The following is a 19908-nucleotide window of genomic DNA, read 5'->3' as shown; positions in this document are numbered from 1 at the left end:
AGGCATAACAACAATGGGCTCATGTTTTTGAGCATTTGATCCCCAGTTAGTGGTGCTGTTCGGAAAGGTGGAGCCTGGCTGGAGGAAGTTCATTCTTGGAGGTGGCCTTTGAGTGTTTGTAGACTTACCCTACTTCCAGTTTTCTCTTTGCCTCTTCTGTGGGGATGAAAGACAGCTTCCCACATTCTTTGATTGCTGTTATGTCTTCCCTGCCATTAAGGATTCTATCTATCGAGCCATAAGTTAAAATAAAGCCTTTTGTCTTTAAAATGCATTTAGTCCTGTTTGTTTTTCATCACAGCAACAAGGAAGTAACTATAAAATTATCATGTTCTCCGTCATCCTGAACCATTTGGCTAGTTTAACTATAGAATGACCCCTTAAAGATACAGTTACAGTGCCAATTAGGAAATAGTATTCTTGATGGCTCTGCAGAAGACTGTATATGCTTTGAATCAACACTCATTATATGGTACCATCTCTCACATGGCCATGGTTCTAGAAAGCAAAGGGCAGAAATGGAAATGTTTTCATTCACTAACACTCCTAGTCACCCACTAGGAATATTTTTGTTTTCTCTTCCTGGGACCTTAAGTTCTGCTGGTCTAGAACTTTTCATTCCAGAGAGGAGAGTGTTTCTTCCAGGAAACACAACTAAAAATTCCCTCCATTGAACTGGAAACCAATACTTCTCCTTGGCCACTTTTGACTTCTAATGTCCTTAAGTCGTTAAGCTAAGAAAGGAATAACAATGTTAGGAGGAGTGGTGATTGACTCAGACTCCAAGGGGGACATTTGACTGTTTCTCCACAATATAGATAGGGAAGATTATATCTGGAGTACAGGAGATCCAAACATCATAAGGCATTTCTTGAGGCTTACCAAGTCCTATGATTAAGGTCAAGGAGAAACTAAAGAACCAAGACCTATTAAGGTACTTGCTGAAGGTATGGAAAACGGAATGGGTAGTAGTAGAAAGTAGTCATAAATACCAAGAAAGGCCACATGACAAGTTACAGAAACATGGATTTTAATAAAAATGAGCTTTTCTGTTGTATTTTAAGAACATGCTTGTGCCTATAGATCCGTATATTAAGAAGCTATCTGTGCTATAGGTTGAAGCTCCAGGAAGAGTATGCTACTTCAACGGTGCAGGGATGTTTTGGAGACAGTGCAGGTCATAACTTGGGATTCCTCTATTAGGCTGCAAATGTCGTTTATCAATATGCTCTGACCCCTTGGGTTTTAACTCTAGCCTACCACTTAGGATATGCATTTCTTGTCCCTCGTACAGTACTAGTACAATAGGCAGCGAGAGCCAGAGGGCATTCCTTCAAGACAAACATACAGAATGAAGGAACTCTGAAATGAGGCTGGTAGCAACGAGACCTAAAGACATGAAATTGAAGCCAAGATGGTCTTTCTTACAATGTTCTAGTTCAATGAAAGAATAAAAATATTTTTTCATCTTTATTAAATTGGGTATTTCTTATTTACATTTCAATTGTTATTCCCTTTCCCGGTTTCCAGGCCAATATCCCCCTAACCCCCCCTCCCCTTCTATATGGGTGTTCCCCTCCCCATCCTCCCCCCATTACTGCCCTCCACCCAACAATCACATTCACTGGGGGTTCAGTCTTAGCAGGACCAAGGGCTTCCCCTTCCACTGGTGCTCTTACTAGGATATTCATTGCTACCTATGAGGTTAGAGTCCAGGGTCAGTCCATGTATAGTCCTTAGGTAGTGGCTTAGTCCCTGGAAGCTCTGGTTGCTTGGCATTGTTGTTCATAAGGGGTCTCGAGCCCCTTCAAGCTCTTCCAGTTCTTTCTCTGATTCCTTCAATCGGGGTCCCGTTCTCAGTTCAGTGGTTTGCTGCTGGCATTCGCCTCTGTATTTGCTGTATTCTGGCTGTGTCTCTCAGGAGCGATCTACATCCGGCTCCTGTCGGCCTGCACTTCTTTGCTTTATCCATCTTATCTAGTTTGGTGGCTATATATGTATGGGCCACATGTAAAAACGTTTTTTAAAAAATCAATTTGCTTTAACTAATTGACAAAGATTCTATTTCAATAGGATATGGCCAAATATAGGCAAATATGCATGTATGTCAATACACTCGTGTATGCATGCTTTCCTAATAAAGGTATAAAAAAGAGCAAAATGAGTAAGGGAAAATCATTCTTTCTTCTCTTTATTTTTAACATATAATGTAACATCAATTGAGATATTATTGTGAATCTATATTATCATATAAAATTATGAGACACTAAAAAGAGAAGCATTCTTCCAGGAATTTTGCTATGGATTCTGAAAAGAATAGACAACACATTAGTGGTTGTATGTGGCATAGTTGTATTGTGGTAAGCAGAATTCTGTCTTTGTTATTGCTTTCACCTTGAAATTAAACATGATATAAAGAGGCATGACTGGGTGTTATGTTGATGAGGGATGGACTTTTGATTGCAAATACTGGTTGTTACCAGAATGGTATCTCAAATCAACCCAAACACAAGATGCTGTGCTTTCTTGGGAGGGATTTTCTTGATCAGACTCTTTAAAGTGGTAAGACCCACCTTAAATATGGGCATTTGTCTTATGGTGATGGTCCAGGAAAAAAGACATAAGAGAAGGAAACTATTTTGTTTTTTTGTTTGTTTGTTTGTTTGTTTGTTGTTGTTGTTTTGTTTTGCATACTTACTGGCACATGTTGCATCCCACTTGCTGGCCAAGTCATGTATCCTGTTGCTTCCATGGCCACATTCCTTTGCTAATATTAAAGTCAGTGACTTCAGGCTTCCAAGGCAGACTGCTGAAGAGCAGTGACTCTCCAAGAATTCTACATGTCTTCAGTGCCAGATTGTAATCGCAGAGACATTCAGCATTACGGACTGAACAGCTACTGAATTCCAATGTGAGGCAGCTATTAGTGGTCTACCGAGAGCATATCCTGCTGGCCAATCCAGCAAAATTCCTTTTGAATATATATATATTCATTTTTATCAGTTTTGTTCCTCTAGAACAGTGGTTCTCAACCCATAGTTTGCCATCCCCAACAGGGATCACATATCAGATGTCTTGAACATTAGACACTTACATTATGATTAATAACTGCAAAAGTATGTTTGTGAAGTAACAATGAAATCATATTATGGTTTGAGGTCAGTACAACTGTATGAGAGAGCTGCAGCACTAGGAAGGTTGTGAGCCACTGCTCTAAGTAATCTTATTGAATATGGCCACTTTTCTCATTCATATTCATTCTCTCACTTGGGACCCAATCTAGGATCATACTTTGCACTTGGTTCTCAAATTTCCTTAATTCTCTTCAAATTTTAGTAGTTCCCTAGTCTTTGTCTGTCATGGCCTTGACATGTTTGAATAATACTGATCAATTATTTCATAGAATTGACATAAATTTAGATCAGCCCACTGTTTTCTCATGCTGAGACTGAGGTGACTTTGTTTGACAAGAGTCCCATGTAAATGAACTCTCAGTACATCTTATCAAGAGGTCATATACAGATATGTCCTATTACTAGCCATCTTCTCTTTGACTGCTTGGTTAAGATTATGTTTATCAGGCTTCTGAGTTAATGTTACCATTCCTTTGTAATAAAAATCATAATGTGGGTGGTAAATTTGCTACTATACCACTATCCTGTTTTTCAATGTTTTTCACACAACTAACTTTCATCTATTGCCCGTTGACTATTGCCTGCAAGATTTATTGCCATAGCATTTGGCTAATTGGTGATCATTTTTCAACATTACTTTTACACTTAGAATTCTTTTGTAAGAAAGAGTGTCTATCCCTCATATGTTAACTTATTTATCTATTTAATGCATTCAGTAGGGCTTCTGGGGATAAGACTTAGTGAGAAAAGTATCTGCTGTGGAAAAGGGGAACTGAGTTTGGGATGCCAGAACTCACATTAGAAAGCCTTGCAGGGTGGTATTTGCCTGTAACCCCACTGGAAGCAGAAACAAATTCAAGGAAACGAACTCATGGGCCATTCAGTTTAGCTAAAATGGTGAGTTTCACATGCAATTGAAGAAGTAATTTAGGAATATCTCAGTGTCAAATCCCTGGCCTCTGAATGTCCTTGCATAGGCAAACAACACACACACACATACATACATACATACATACATACACACACACACACACACACACACACACACACACTCATAGTGGTTATCATTTTATATTATAAATCATTACCACCATTGTTTATTTTACTGCTCAAAGTGTACCAGATTTGTCCAACGACAGCTCCTTCAGTTGTTTGATATGATCTCTCAAACTTTCTGATACTACAAGATAACCCAAACATATCTTATATTTTCCTAACCCAGTCTCAGATAAACCTTTTCTCCAAGGAGCCCTTTTATTATATATTGGTATTTTGAAGGCAAGATCTAGTCACTAGATATGCTCAGTGTTACCTGAGTTCTTTTCATTCTACAAAGGCTAAGGAGATAAGCTAGACAATACATATCTATATGTTTATATAAGCATGCATATATTTACTTTCTGTCTACATGTATGTAACTGTGCATGAATATGAGTTATATATTTATACTTTGGGTTCCAGTCCTATACTTCAGGGCTCATTCTTGACTTCGCACTTACCTTATTTGTACCTCTTTTCTCCAATGGTAGCACACCTGGCTGGCTATGATGTATTTATTGATTCGTTCAGTCTTAGAATACAGGTACTTTCAGAATTGCTAACTCATTCATTTGTGAAAAAAAAACTTCTACTTAGAGTAGAGCTGGGTTTTAAAAGTCAGCTTGGCCCTATTGCTTCTGACAGGGGTGATCTTTGAAGCACTTGGGTTGGGATGGAGTTCTTGGTCTCCATGCTACTATTGAGTGAAATACTTGTAGGGAATTGAGAGAGACATTTGCAGACACATTGTCTGCCTCTACAGTTGTGTCACCAGCCTGGACAGAGAAGAAACTGGTAATCTTAGCTGGAAAGATGTTCTTCAAATTCTAGAAGTCAACTTTAACCCTCTTATCAGAGTCTTCTTTTCAGATGGAGAAGGTGAACTTCTTTGAATTCATTAGAATTTTGATTGATTTATAAACCATTGAAGATAGTACAAAGAGCAAAGATGTGAATGGGTCAGAACCATTCGACAGCGCAGTCAACAATCTCCACTTTATATTGCAACTATACAATCTAGATAAAGATACAAAGATATCCCACAGTGAGCTATTTCAGGTGTTACACATGTTGAGATGAGCATCTTAGTGAGCAAATGGGCACCATTGCAAACTGGACCATCCAGAAGGCTGATGGAAAGAGAGTGCTATATCCACAGAGTTTGTCAAAGGTTTTGAGAAGGTGGACCTAGCGCAGAATGTGAAATCAAATTTATTTTGTTAAGATTTGATTTTTATTTTTAAATTACTTTTTATGCAGGCATGAGTTTGTACATGTGAGTACAGTGCTCAGTGTGGCCGGAAGAGAGTGCTGAATCCCCTGAAGCTGGATTTAAAGGTGTTTGAGGACACTGAATGTGTTGGATGCTGGGAAACGAGCTTGAGTCCTCCAGAAGAACAGCAAGTGCTCTCAACTGCTGAACAATCCCTCAAGCCTCTGGACATCTAACTTTTTGGCCAATGGGCTAAGACCAAATTGTTCTTTGGGAATAGTATTTAAGAAACAGAACATGAGAATTGTCCTATCCAACTATTATTTCCCTCTTCCTCATACTATTGTTGCCTGATGTTAGTTCCATCAAAGCTCTGTGAACACAAAGCCAGTTTGAGTGTAAACAGGGCACAATGGAATGGTGCTCCTGGTCTTTTTCTCTTCTGTATCCATTTCCTGGTTCTGTATTTACAAATGTTATCTTAACTGTTCTGCTGATGAATGCCACATATCAACCTGGCTTGATTAAACGAAAGAGGGAATCCTGCCAGGATCTATCCAGCTAAGGTCTTTCACTAGATATATATTATAATCATGCCGCCCTCCCTGGAGTGAGCAGTACCTTCCTTCAGACTTTTCCATACATCTTTTGCTTCCCGCTTCTCGATTATCCACCCTACCCTTCTCCCTGGCCATTTAGTCTACCAGATTCATATTACTCCTTAAAATTCCTCTGTTCTGTGTAGTACTCCAAGCTATGTGTGCTAGATATATTTTTAACTTGGCAAAATTCTTCTGTAGTCTAGAAGTTTATATTTACCTTCCCTCTGTGATACTGTCTCCCCAGAAGCTTTTCAGGAACCAACACGCCTCTGGGAAGAATGTGACTGTCTTTTGGTGTTCTCTCCCTCCCCCTCTCCCTCCCCCTCCCCCTCCCCCTCTCCCTCTCCCACTCCTACTCCCTTTCCTTGTCCCTCTCCCACTCCCTTTTCTACTCCCTCTCCCTCTGTGTGTGTGTGTGTGTGTGTGTGTGTGTGTGTGTGTGTGTGTGTGTGTGTGTCTGATCAAATGATTGCTTTTTGGAGAAGGTCTTGGCAAGTGAGAGATAGAGAGCCACATGTTCAGGTGACTTTGTCCATGTTCCCCAGACCTCTGTGTCCCCACCCCCCACATCTATGTGGCACACCTTAATACTGCGCTGTTGATTTATCAGGAGGCAGCCATGTTCCTGCAGGTTTGCTTAGTTTGGGGGTGCCATCACCACCAAAATGGCTGCTCTGACAAATTGCTTGGGGGACTTTCAAAACCTCCTGAGTCCATCCTTTTGTTGTATCATTTATGCCTTAATGTTATGTTCATTACAATGTTTTCCATTCTTGTTCCTAATTAAAAAGATTACTGTTTAGGGGGTACTTAATTTTCCTGCTCAAGATGTAAAGATGGCTTTCAGAGTCTTTAAGATTTTTAGACTTGGCAAATGACTGTGCTTCCTGTGGTCAGCTCCTAACAGAAACTCAAAGCATCAAATATATGGTAGCATTAGTTACCTAGTTACACTGACTTTCTCCCTCCTTATGTAGACTATTTCTAATCCCTTAGAAACATAGTATGGCACTGATGACACAACCAGTGTTGGAATGAAGACATTTGAACAAGCCAAAACAGCTTTTTTTGCCAAAGTCAGTTAAATTTAAACTTCACTGGATAAGGCTGTTGACATCCAAATGTCTGTCTGCATAGTCTCTTCATTCATATATCTGCCTTCAGCTGTCATTCTCTAACTCGCTGTTTACTTACTTCTTTCCTTGCTTATGAAGGAAAATATATACATAATCCTAAAGAAATGACTGATAATACCACTGCAAAAGGATAGAGAATGGATAGCAAATGGGGAGCAGGCAGCATGACACAAATATCAATCTATGAGACGTTCAGTATAAAGTACCATTCAGATACTATGATCAGGTAGGGTGATTAGAAACTGTATGAAATACAGGGGTTGCCTAATAGCCATGTGTTAATCAACTGAGGCTCTTTAATGGGCATAAAGTCCTAAGTTTATGGCTTTCTCTCTCTTAGCTGTATAATAATCCATTTTAATCCCTGCCTGGACTTGATTGTTCCATTTCAAATTAGAATTGTAGATGCACAAATAAGTAAGTTTGATTGCAATGAAAGAAGGCCAAACCAAAATAACCTTTCCCAAAGTTATCAAGGTTAGGTATTTTCTTTCCCTTCCTCTAGGGTGGGTTTATCATTCATTTGCGATAGAGTTAGGCTGGTTTGTTATTGTTTGCTTTCCACTTGGGCTTCTCCTCACACTCTAGTTGATTTTATTTACTTATGGGTCATGGATGCATGAAATATTGCCTGGAATCAAAGACAACAAGGTATGCATAAACAAAAGCAACAACAACAGCATATGCTCTAAGAAATGCCACTCCTCTTCAGCCCCACTGCCTCCTTTCTGTTCCTCCATTCTTATCTTCACCCACCCCCTGTAGGAAAAGCAACCTCATTTGTTCAGATTTATCTTTCCTCGACAGCCAGTTCGGTTATGCTCATTTTGAAAACTTGCATTAGTTCCAAAGCAATTGGTATCTTAGGAGCGTGATTGGAACATAATGCAAATGTTGTGTTTGCTTATGCACGATTTCATACATGAAAACCTCTTAAGTGGATGCAGGGATTGTACCTACCTGAACTGAGCTGTAGAAGAATGCAAAACATAATTCAGACATCCACCGGCTACCACCTTCACCTTGGGGATGGGAAGCCTATTTACACAATGCTACAGCCTTGCCTCTAATTTCTTATCAGCCTCCTATCCTTTCCCAGAAACTTGCAAACAGCAAATTCTGTGATTCTCCTTTTTACACGGATTTTTGTTTTGTTTTGTTTTGTTTTTTCAGGATGGATAGCAGTTTACGGTAGTATTTGTGTATTTCTCAACCATTTAATATGGTTCCTGATCACGCTCTGTGGGATAGGCCAATAATCACAACAATGTGGGGGTGCTGAGGCAAGACAATTTCAAGTTTAAGAGTTGGAGACCATCTTGAGCTACAGAGTAAGTTAAAGATCAGAAAGAGCAATTTAGAAAGACCTTATCTCAAAATGAAAAGTAAGCAGACGACATGAGATGGAGTTCTGTAATAGAGAGCCTGACTCACCCACACACACGGGTACACACACACACACACACACACACACACACACACACACACACACACACACACACCCTGCTCACATACACTGTGGATTTCCTTTTCGTGTGTGATAGAAGTCTATGAATCATTTTATCTATAATTTTTTTCCAAATACAGGGAATAGCTTTTCATTTCACAAGCACACGTCTTATATTACATTTGTAGGGAAGTTCATTGAAATTTTTCTCATACAGGTTTTATACATTTCTGGAAGATTAGTTCCTAGGTATATAACCACCCTTATTATTGCTTCAGATGATAATCTAGCACTAGTTCTTCTAATTGGCTATCATTTGTATAAATAAAAGCACTTGACCTCTGTGTGCTGATGTTCTGCTTCCTTTCCAAATGCGTTGAAGGTTTGAATTATGTTTCCCCCTTTGGTTATTAAGAAACTGTCTTCCATACACTGTTCAGAGAGACACAGGTTTACTTCTTTTTCAACTCGTATCTGTTTAACTGATCTATCTTATTAAACTTCACTTGTTAACATATCTAATCCACTATTAAGCAGTAGAAGAAGCGGTGAGCTTTTATGTGCCTTCTTCCAGACTTCAGTGGAAATGCCTCTCGTGGTTTACCATTAAGGAAGGTACAGCTTTTGAGCTAGAGCGTATTTATATTTTGCCATGTCAATGAAGTATCAGTCAATTCTTATTTTCTTGAGATTTAAAAACATAGAATAAATAGATTGTAAACGATTTCAAGCATTTTCCATGAACATATTTGTATCATGTTTCCCCTCTTAGATTTATCAATATTGCATATGATGCTAACAAGCATCTTAATATTGAATGTATATTTCAATCCTGAAATAAATCTCATTCAATCACTAACATCTTAATTTGGTATGTATTATGTTTGCTAATGATTATTTTAATTTTTTAAAATCAATACTTACGGAATGATATATTTATGAAAGTTATTTTATGAACTTTCATTATGAGGTTTTGGTATGTATATTATTATGCATATGTCATAGAAAAAATAGTGAAGTTTACTTCATTTCTAATGTTCTGAAACAAGTTCTAGCAATAGGGAATATATACTTTGAAAAATACATAAAATTCTTAGGGGAAACCATCTGGGCCTTGGGGAAAGGTTCTTAAATGTGATTGTTTCTTTTAAGGAAATGAGTCTATTTTCTCGCCCAAAAGGGATAATTTGGGCACTATCAATTCTTCTAAGAAATTGTTCTTTTATGTAAGTTTTCAAATTTGTTTGCATGATGCTTCTGAAAATCTCTTATAATTAATTGTTCACATTATTTTTCAGTTCCGTATTCATATCACTGGCATGATTTATATTGCTTATTTACATTTTTCTTGGTCATTTTTCTCAAACAACCAGGATTTTTAGTTCTTAATTAGGCCTGCTATCTTTCTCTTCTCAGCTTTATTAATTTCTATTTTAGTATTATTTGCTTACTTATATTTCTTTTGCTTTAATTTTTGTTTTGGGGGTGGAATTTACTCTCCTTTAACAACATAGTGGTATGTATATTCTTGGTTGTTTTATTTTATTTTACAGATTCTGCTGTATATCTTATTATCATTTTAAAAAGAAATTGTGAGGTATCACTTCATATTTTTTCTTTTACTAAATGCTTCAGAAGAAATTTTAAACTGGCCAGGTGGAAAGGATTTTCTGGTTCTTTGCCTCTCTCAGTAATCTGGAGCTTTACTGCACTGTGATCAGCAAATGTCATTTATACTATTCTTAATTTAAGAAACATTGACATTTTGAATCTAAGTCACAATTTTTACAGATGTTCCATGGGTATGTTTGATAATAATATCATCAGGGCTTGAAGTCTTATTGATAATGTTTTTTAAGTTTTCTGTCTCCTATCTATATTTTTGTCTGCTTGCCCTGTCTTGTACTGAGAATAATGTATTAATGTTGTCTAATGTTACAATCTACCTATCTCTATATAAAGATAGGTAGATAGACAGACAAATATGTACCCTACAGATTTTGCTTGACAAATGTAGCTGTTTTCTTTATCAAATTAATATTCATGAGTATTATATTTTAAGCCAAACTGCCTTCTTATTCTATTTACTTGTTATATTGTTGTTCTATCTTTTATGGAATCTTCTAGAACATTTTATTTTTAGGTGTGTCTCTTGTGTACAATATATAGTATGGTGTGGATTTCATAAGACGAACTGAAAGGGCTTCTTTTAATGTGAAAATTAAGCTCACATTAATCGATATGACATTCTGATATAATTTGTAATTGTGTGTATTTTGCGATATTTTTTTCATTTCTTTCTCTTTAAAAATGTGCCTTTCAGCTGACGAATATCAAATGGCTAAGAAGTACCTAAAGAAATATTCAACATCCATAGTCATCAGGGAAATGCAAATCAAAACAACCCTGAGATTCCACCTCACACCAGTCAGAATGGCTAAGATCAAAAACAAAACAAAACAAAACAACAAAAAACCCCGAACAAACAAACAAACAAACAAAAAACTCAGGTGACAGCACATGCTGGCGAGGATGTGGAGAAAGAGGAACACTCCTCCATTGTTGGTGGGATTGAAAGCTGGTACAACAGTTCTGGAAATCAGTCTGGAGGTTCCTCAGAAAATTGGACATTGAACTACCTGAGGACCAACTAACCTCTCTTGGGCATATATCCAAAAGATGCCCCAAACCATCCAATGGAAAAAAGATAGCATTTTCAGCAAATGGTGCTGGTTCAACTGGAGGTCAACATGTAGGAGAATGCAGATTGATCCATGCTTATCACCCTGTACAAAGCTTAAGTCCAAGTGGATCAAGGACCTCCACATCAAACCAGACACACTCAAATAGAAGAAAAACTAGGGAAGCATCTGGAACACATGGGCACTGGAAAAAATTTCCTGAACAAAACACCAATGGCTTATGCTCTAAGATCAAGAATCAACAAATGGGATCTCATAAAACTGCAAAGCTTCTGTAAGGCAAAGGACACTGTGGTTAGGACAAATCTGCAACCAACAGATTGGGAAAAGATCTTTACCAATCCTACAACAGATAGAGGCCTTATATCCAAAATATACAAAGAACTCAAGAAGTTAGACCGCAGGGAGACAAATAACCCTATTAAAAATGGGGTTCAGAGCTAAACAAACAATTCACAGCTGAGGAATGCCGAATGGCTGAGAAACACCTAAAGAAATGTTCAACATCTTTAGTCATAAGGGAAATACAAATCAAAACAACCCTGAGATTTCACCTCACACCAGTGAGAATGGCTAAGATCAAAAACTCAGGTGACAGCAGATGCTGGCGAGGATGTGGAGAAAGAGGAACACTCCTCCATTGTTGGTGGGATTGCAGACTGGTACAACCATTCTGGAAAGCAGTCTGGAGGTTCCTCAGAAAATTGGACATTGAACTACCTGAGGATCCAGCTATACCTCTCTTGGGCATATACCCAAAAGATGCCCCAACATATAAAAAAGACACGTGCTCCACTATGTTCATCGCAGCCTTATTTATAATAGCCAGAAGCTGGAAAGAACCCACATGCCCTTCAACAGAGGAATGGATACAGAAAATGTGGTACATCTACACAATGGAATACTACTCAGCTATCAGAAACAACGGCTTTATGAAATTCGTAGGCAAATGGTTGGAACTGGAAAATATCATCCTGAGTGAGCTAACCCAATCACAGAAAGACATACATGGTATGCACTCACTGATAAGTGGCTATTAGCCCAAATGCTTGAATTACCCTAGATGCCTAGAACAAATGAAACTCAAGACAGATGATCAAAATGTGAATGCTTCACTCCTTCTCTAAAAGGGGAACAAGAATACCTTTGGCAGGGAAGAGAGAGGCAAAGATTAAAACAGAGACTGAAGGAACACCCATTCAGAGTCTGCCCCACATGTGGCCCATACATATACAGCCACCCAATTAGACAAGATGGATGAAGCAAAGAAGTGCAGACCGACAGGAGCCGGGTGTAGATCGCTCCTGAGAGACACAGCCAGAATACAGCAAATACAGAGGCGAATGCCAGCAGCAAACCACTGACCTGAGAATAGGACCCCCATTGAAGGAATCAGAGAAAGAACTGGAAGAGCTTGAAGGGGCTCGAGACCCCATATGTACAACAATGCCAAGCAACCAGAGCTTCCAGGGACTAAGCCACTACCTAAAGACTATACATGGACTGACCCTGGACTCTGACCTCCTAGGTAGCAATGAATATCCTAGTAAGAGCACCAGTGGAAGGGGAAGCCCTGGGTCCTGCTAAGACTGAACCCCCAGTGAACTAGACTGTTGGGGGGAGGGCGGCAATGGGGGGAGGGTTTGGAGGGGAACACCCATAAGGAAGGGGAGGGGGGAGGGGATGTTTGCCCGGAAACCAAAGAATTATTATTAAGTATTAAATAAATTTAAAAAAAAGATGCCCCAACATATAACAAGGTCACATGCTCCACTATGTTCATAGCAGCCTTATTTATAATAGCCAGAAGCTGGAAAGAACCCACATGCCCCTCAACAGAGGAATGGATACAGAAAACGTGGTACATCTATACAATGGAATACTACTCAGCTATCAAAAACAAGACTTCATGAAATTCATAGGCAAATGGATGGAACTGGAAAATATCATCCTGAGTAAGGTAACCCAATCACAGAAAAACACACATGGTATGCACTCACTGATGAGTGGATATTAGCCCAAAATCTCAAATTACCCAAGATACAATCCACAGACCGCATGAAGAAGAATGACCAAAGTGAGGATGGTTTAGTCCTTCTTAGAAGGGGGAACAAAAATATTCATAGGAGGACATATGGAAATAAAGTTTGGAGCAGAGGCTGAAGCAATGGCCATTCAGAGCCTGCCCCATCTGGGGATCCAGCACATATACATACAGCCACCAAAACTAGACAATATTGATGATACCAAGAAGTGAATGCTGACATGAGTCTGATATAGCTGTCTCTGTCAAATACAGAGGCGAATGCTTGCAGCCAACAATTGAACTGAGGATGGAGTCCCTGTTGGAGGAATTAGAGAAAGGACTGAAGGAGCTGAAGGAGCTTCCAGCCCCATAAGAACAACAATATCAACCAACCAGAACTCCCAGGGACTAAACCACTACCCAAATAGTACACATGGACAGAACCATGACTCCAGCTGCATATGTAGCAGAGAATGGCCTTGTTGGGTACCAATGGAAGGAGAAGCCCTTGGCTGCCAAGGCTGGACCCACAGTGTAGGGGAATGTCAGGGCAAGGAGGCTGGAAGAGGTGGGTTGTTGGGGAGGGGGAACATCCTCATAGAAGAAGGTGGAGGGAGGATGGTATAGGGGGTTATGGAATGCGAAACTGGGAAAGGGGATAACATTTGAAATGTAAATTTAAAAATAGCCAATAAAGATAAAATTAAATTTTAAAAAAGTGCCTTTTCTCTCCAGCTTTATCAAGCCATTTTGCAGAATTTGTCCCTTTTCTATCATTTGAACCAATAGTAAAAAGTATTGGTTTTTCAGTTGTTGCTTGTATCCTTGATAGATTATTCATTGCCCAGACAAAAACCAATGAGGCAATTTCATTATCTGATTTACTGCTCTATTGTCTCATGTTTTAGTTGTAACATTTCTGTTATCACACTTACCTTCTTCATACCTGTAGTTCTGGATCCCTATCTCCATGTGTTAATGTGCACAATAACCATCCCTTTGTTGACCTTTTCTCAGCTTTCCCCTAGTTGGATGACATTTGCCCTCTGGTAGATTCCTCACAGAGAGGATTCTTTGTCCTATGAGATTCCTCATGAGTGCAAACTTCTCCAAGCTCCTCTGTTGGAAAATTCCTCTTTTAAGTCCCAGGAGTTGAAGAATGTTTGTTGGATATAAAATCAGCACCCCCTGCGTTCTTTCACAATATTTCCAACCACTTACACAGTTTTGCTAATCTATTTTTTTGTACATATGATAGTAGTGTGTTTCCCAAGACCCTTATTTTCATGGCACCATCTTTTTTTCACTATGTCGAAATCCAGATATTTCAGCATACTGGTTTCTGCTGCTAGCAGGGCAGCAGTTACATGTCCTGCTAATCTGAGGTTTTATTTTGGTTTCTTCGCCTCTAGCTGCTAAAGGACATGTATGCCTTTCTTTCTGCCTTTTGCTCAATTTCAAACCTCCACATATCAATTTCCTGTAGATTTGTCTATTTAAACAATTTTTTAAAAAAGTATTTTTAGGCATAGGCTCGATCAACCTGAAGATGTAACTTGCTTCCGTGTAGCTGTTGATTTTTAAAATTTGCCCTCTGCACCCTTGTGACAAGAGGAGATATAAAAAACTTGGTGGTTATTTTTTTCTCTCTATACGTCATATTAATTTGGTGTTTCAAGCATTCTCTAGCTCACATAATTTTGATGGCAGGTACATTTTTGTGGTGCAGCTTTGTTTTCCCCCCTTGCTGTTCTGTATCAGTTTTGAAAGAAAAACAGGGAGACAAGGGCCTACTATATCACCACTGTCTTTAGCTGCATGGAAGGCTCAGTGTGCACTTTTACACACACACTGACACACAGATACACAAACAGAAACCACATGCACTGTTCAGCTTCCTCAAACAAGACACTTTCCAATCAACAGCACTGGGCCCTTAAAAACATTGCTTTTTACCAAACACTTCTGCAAGGGCTATCTTGAATTTATATCTCTGGGATGACTTTGACCAAGATTGACAGCCCGTGTTTGCAGTTGCAGAAAAGAGGCTACCTGCTGTGGTTTTGACAAATGTTCCATGTTCTCATACACACCCAATTTGACTATAACCTAAGCAAGGAAAAAATTTCTCAAGAATTCTACCTTAAGATAAATGAGTTTCAATAACTGAGATTTTGTTCTGTACACAAACACACACCTTGATGACACCTTCTTTCCTTATCTCTTGCCCACAATAAATAGTCAGTATTCTGCCATTTAACAAATGCATCTGCAGACACAAGCCCAGTCATGTGGAGAAAAATGATGCTTTAGGATTTCTCTCTGTCTCTTGGCTCTTGAAAATATATATTTTTTGCCATAAACTTCATATATTTGTCCTCCAACCAGGTCCAAACAAGGCTTTGGACCTTTGACCAGTCTAAAGCTGTATTTTCCATAATAATGTAATCAGAATCATGAAATGCCATGTTAAGACTATGCATTTAGAGACGGTTATTTTTGATTCTTTTCTTGCAGCTCAAGTCTACATTCACCTTAGATTCCAAAGAGATGTCCTAAAATTAGTTTCCTAGATTCTTTATTTTCATATCATATACATCCTTTGTTTGCCCTTTATTAAAATTGATATCATAAAGTTGAACTTCATAGATAATAAGAGACAGTTGCTAGTGGTAGAACATCAGAATTCAAGAGCAGTTTGGAAAAGATAATCTTATTATGGAAACTTTCACTAAACCATTCCCTTTGTTACCCTGATAACAGCAGATGCTATTATTTTGGGACACTCCTTAAATTCTCACCTAATAACAGGTTTTAAGCTAAATTTAACCAGTTTGTTTTCCTGTGCATTCCTCTTACAAAACCTTTTAGGTTCCATATGTTGATAAGAAACCAAGCATCTCTTCTTACTTGTAGGAACTGTGGAATTATTATGGAGTCACTGCCAGATGTCACTGCAGTGATGACACTGTGTCCCTTGAAATTTTTTTTTAATATTTCATCGCCTCTGTATAAGTTCACAGCACTGCTATAGGAAATCTTAATTAATGGTTTGGGAAACACAGCTATATAGTTTTTCAGCCATTTATCCACAGATACTCGCTCCTAGACATGTTTTGGAATGATACTCTCTATAAAATGTTATAGACTGTTTAAAAATCCTCAGTGATGAAATATATATTTTATGTTATAAAATACTCTATAATACTATAATATTGTATTATATTATATAGAATATGATATAATATATCAAATTTTATTAAATTAAGCTCATTTTTGGAAACTTGGGAAATATGTATATATATATAATTATTTTTTTCACCAAAAAGATGCTTTGATGAACATATTAGTGAATAAATCTTAACATAGACTGATCTATTACCTTGGCGTTAATTCCCAGATATAGAATTGCTGGATGAAAGGGCATGAATATTTAGTTTTCCTTCTGTTCTAGAAACAGTGTAGTGATTTATACTTCCTCTAATTTTATGAGGGCATAAATATTCCAGGCCTTTCATTTGATGATGAGAGCTATACTACAAATGATTATGAATACAGATTCAGATACTTAAATATTTTAGGGACTTGCATACACATAATTTATTTGTATTTATATACTATATATGTATTATACTATATATGTAATATATAATAATACAGTATATTCATATAGAATCAGATGAAATAAATTTAATAACCTTGTAAAGTTGAAATGATTGTTCCTTACAAAGAAACTGGGATTCAATTATAAAAAGAGAAGGAAAATAGAATTCAGAAAGATAAACCAACCTTTTCCATATCATACAACTAAAAGAATTAGACAGCTGGGGTTTAAAGCTACAATCTTGTCGTTATACGGCAGACACATCAAGGATATGACAAACCACCATCACCATCACGACTACCACCACCACCACCACCACCACCACCACCACCACCACCACCACCACCACCACCATCATCATCATCAGGCCTAATATTTATGGAGTGCTTACCATGCATTAGGCATTATTCACAAACACATTCAACTTTCCATGCCAACCTTAAATGGTACTATCTATTCTTAAGACGAAGATAATGACTGAAAGGATGTACTAGTCTAGAAATGCACAGCTTATATGGTAGAATTAGTATTCAGGTTTAGGCAGTTTGGCTTTACAGACCATGCTAGTGTTGAGCATACGGTAGTGGCCTGTAGAGTACAGGAAACCTATGTCAGACTTATGAATATCTTAAAGGGAAGAAAAAGGCCTTAACTAAGACTTAATAGATTAAAAAGGGAAAGTTACTATCTAATAAAGTATCGATCCAATAGTTCTCTAAGAAAATGTGTATCCAGGGTTTTATCTGCAAAGTTCCCATCCTTATTTCTGTAACCTTTACTCTTAAAGCAACATATGGCCTCTAAAGCTGAATACACAGAACCATTTTCTAGCCAAGTGTGTAAGGTATAACTTGAATGAAAAATCTTCTTCTAATAAAATTGGTGACCCAAATTCAATTGAAAACAAAATTCCCCCCAAGTGACTAGGAAATGTCGAGATTTGAGACATTCGAGATAGGCAAACTTTAAGACATTTACAGAAGTATAATGTAGGAACCTCTCGTTGCTAGGTGAAGGGTTAATGAAGTGTCTCCACTGCTAGTCACTGTTTCGAGTCTTTCCCTATCATCTTATTTCATGTATTTAGACATCATTAAAAATTATGGCGATTATAAAAAGGATTATATTTTCCTGTCACCTCTGTAAACAGTCAAAATTTGTCTGTCTCACCTCCTCCCCAAGAAAACCAACGTAATGAACCGCAAAACACATTACAGTGAATGGGAAAATATTTTCAGCATTTTCATGCAGAAAAATACCTCATTAGAAGCAAATGCTTTAGCAAGCAGATTTAAACTTAAGAACTTATCATGAGTAGGACCTTTTATAACAAATCACTAGCATGTGTAAGTACTCTGTCTGACAAATCAGAGCATCATAAGCTTCCCTTGTTCATCCTTTGGCTGCTTCACAACCATGTGCTGAGTATAGCGTGACGCCTGGTATGTACTTAACTGCAGGCCGGAATGCTCACTAGCTGGCCGCAAACCAGAAAACTACCTTCAGGTAACCTAATCTCCCTCAAGCGCTTATCTGGATATGTTCTAATATGCAAGTTCCTTTAGAGCAGTGGTTCTCAACCCTCCTGATGCTGTGACCCTCTAATATAATTCCTCATGCTATGGTGACCTGCAACCACAAAGTTATTTTTGCTGCTACCTCATAACTGTAACATTGCTACTGCTGCAAATTGCGACATGAATACCAAATACGTAGGCCAGCTGATATACAACCCCAAAGGGATCATGACCCACAGGTTGAGAACCACTTCTCTACATCATCTAATCTCACTCGGGGCCATTATCTGGATATGTTATGACATGTAGATTCATTTAGATGAAGCGTGTTTCCATCTGAATGTCTGTCATCATAAACCTAGACATTTTGCACTAGTTTGCATATTGCATGGGCCACATTGTTGTAGGATTTAGAGTCATGAATTAATTTCAAGCAAAATATCTGAATCCATGCACATACTGCTAGAACTTTAGACTTTGGGCCTCAAACCAGTATTACTGGCAAGCTTAAGGACCATTTGGACTGGCTTGGTCACAAAAATCATAGTTCTTGATTTCAGTGATACAAGGACACCAGAGCACAAATGGTTACTTATCCCCCACTGCAGCCCCAGAAGGCACGTGTGGAGTGAAGTGTTTGCAGCAGCTGCTGGTTGAGCCTGCAGGTGTTTCCACTCAAGTCCAGCTCTTCATCATCGATGGTCCATAGTTGAGAGCTAGGTCTGAGTTACAGCCATATCCACCCAAATTAGGCTGAAACCACCCACAGTGATGATGCCGCTGAGGTAATAGGTTACCCTAGGGAAGTAGCCTCTTATATTGAATGGGAAAGTGTGAACTTATGATTGATTCTAGTGGTATCTTTCGCATCACATAAGTTCTTTTCCAGCATCTCCCATGGAGTCGCACTAGTAATAATGGTAGTGGTGATGGTGGTTTACATTTATAAGTGTCTTACTCTGGGTCTGTCAGTCCCTGTGCTAAGCTCTATGCATCCTCAAGGCCCTAAGTTAATATCATTAGTATCTCCATATTACAAAAACAAGAACTGAGAGTAAAGGAAAGTAACTCAATCCTAAACATACACAGAGCTGTGATTCAAAGTTAAACTGTCATCTGAATTTACAGTCCTCAACTATTGTTGGTTTACTGTATGTTCTCTCTCTCTCTCTCTCTCTCTCTCTCTCTCTCTCTCTCTCTCTCTCTCTGTGTGTGTGTGTGTGTGTGTGTGTGTTTGTGTGTGTGTGTGTACTCCAAAATGGAGTGAAAGGAGTCCTTATGTGCCTATGAGCAGCAGCTACCACGCTTACCGTTAGGAGGTGGCGGTCCTTGGCCTCGCGCCTCCTCTGGCTGTGAGCTGGAGGGTAGGCTGGCAGTGGTGGAGCAGCTATGGGGACTGGGGCAGCAGCTCTTTGCTCTCTGCGATCACTTCGGCTCCGGTGTTCTAAGGGTGCAGAATAGACACACATAATGAGAGACTTGGCATTTT

At 38.6% G+C, this 19908-nt stretch overlaps 1 protein-coding gene across 4 annotated transcripts in view; it reads right to left on the bottom strand.

Moving 5' to 3' along the window:
* Positions 1 to 19908, bottom strand: part of Nhs (NHS actin remodeling regulator) — a 339645-nt gene that overhangs the window by 25728 nt on the left and 294009 nt on the right. For all 4 annotated transcript variants that reach the window (NM_001414726.1, NM_001191733.1, XM_008773173.4 and 1 more), the window contains exon 3: positions 19730 to 19863. In NM_001414726.1, the coding sequence (NP_001401655.1) occupies positions 19730 to 19863 (134 nt within the window). The remainder of the gene's footprint in view (positions 1 to 19729; positions 19864 to 19908) is intronic.

This window comes from Rattus norvegicus, chromosome X (genome assembly GCF_036323735.1).
Source record: "Rattus norvegicus strain BN/NHsdMcwi chromosome X, GRCr8, whole genome shotgun sequence".
Lineage (NCBI taxonomy): Eukaryota > Metazoa > Chordata > Mammalia > Rodentia > Muridae > Rattus > Rattus norvegicus.
The sequence above is the reverse complement of the archived record's forward strand: the minus strand, read 5'-3'. Positions and strand labels throughout refer to the sequence as shown.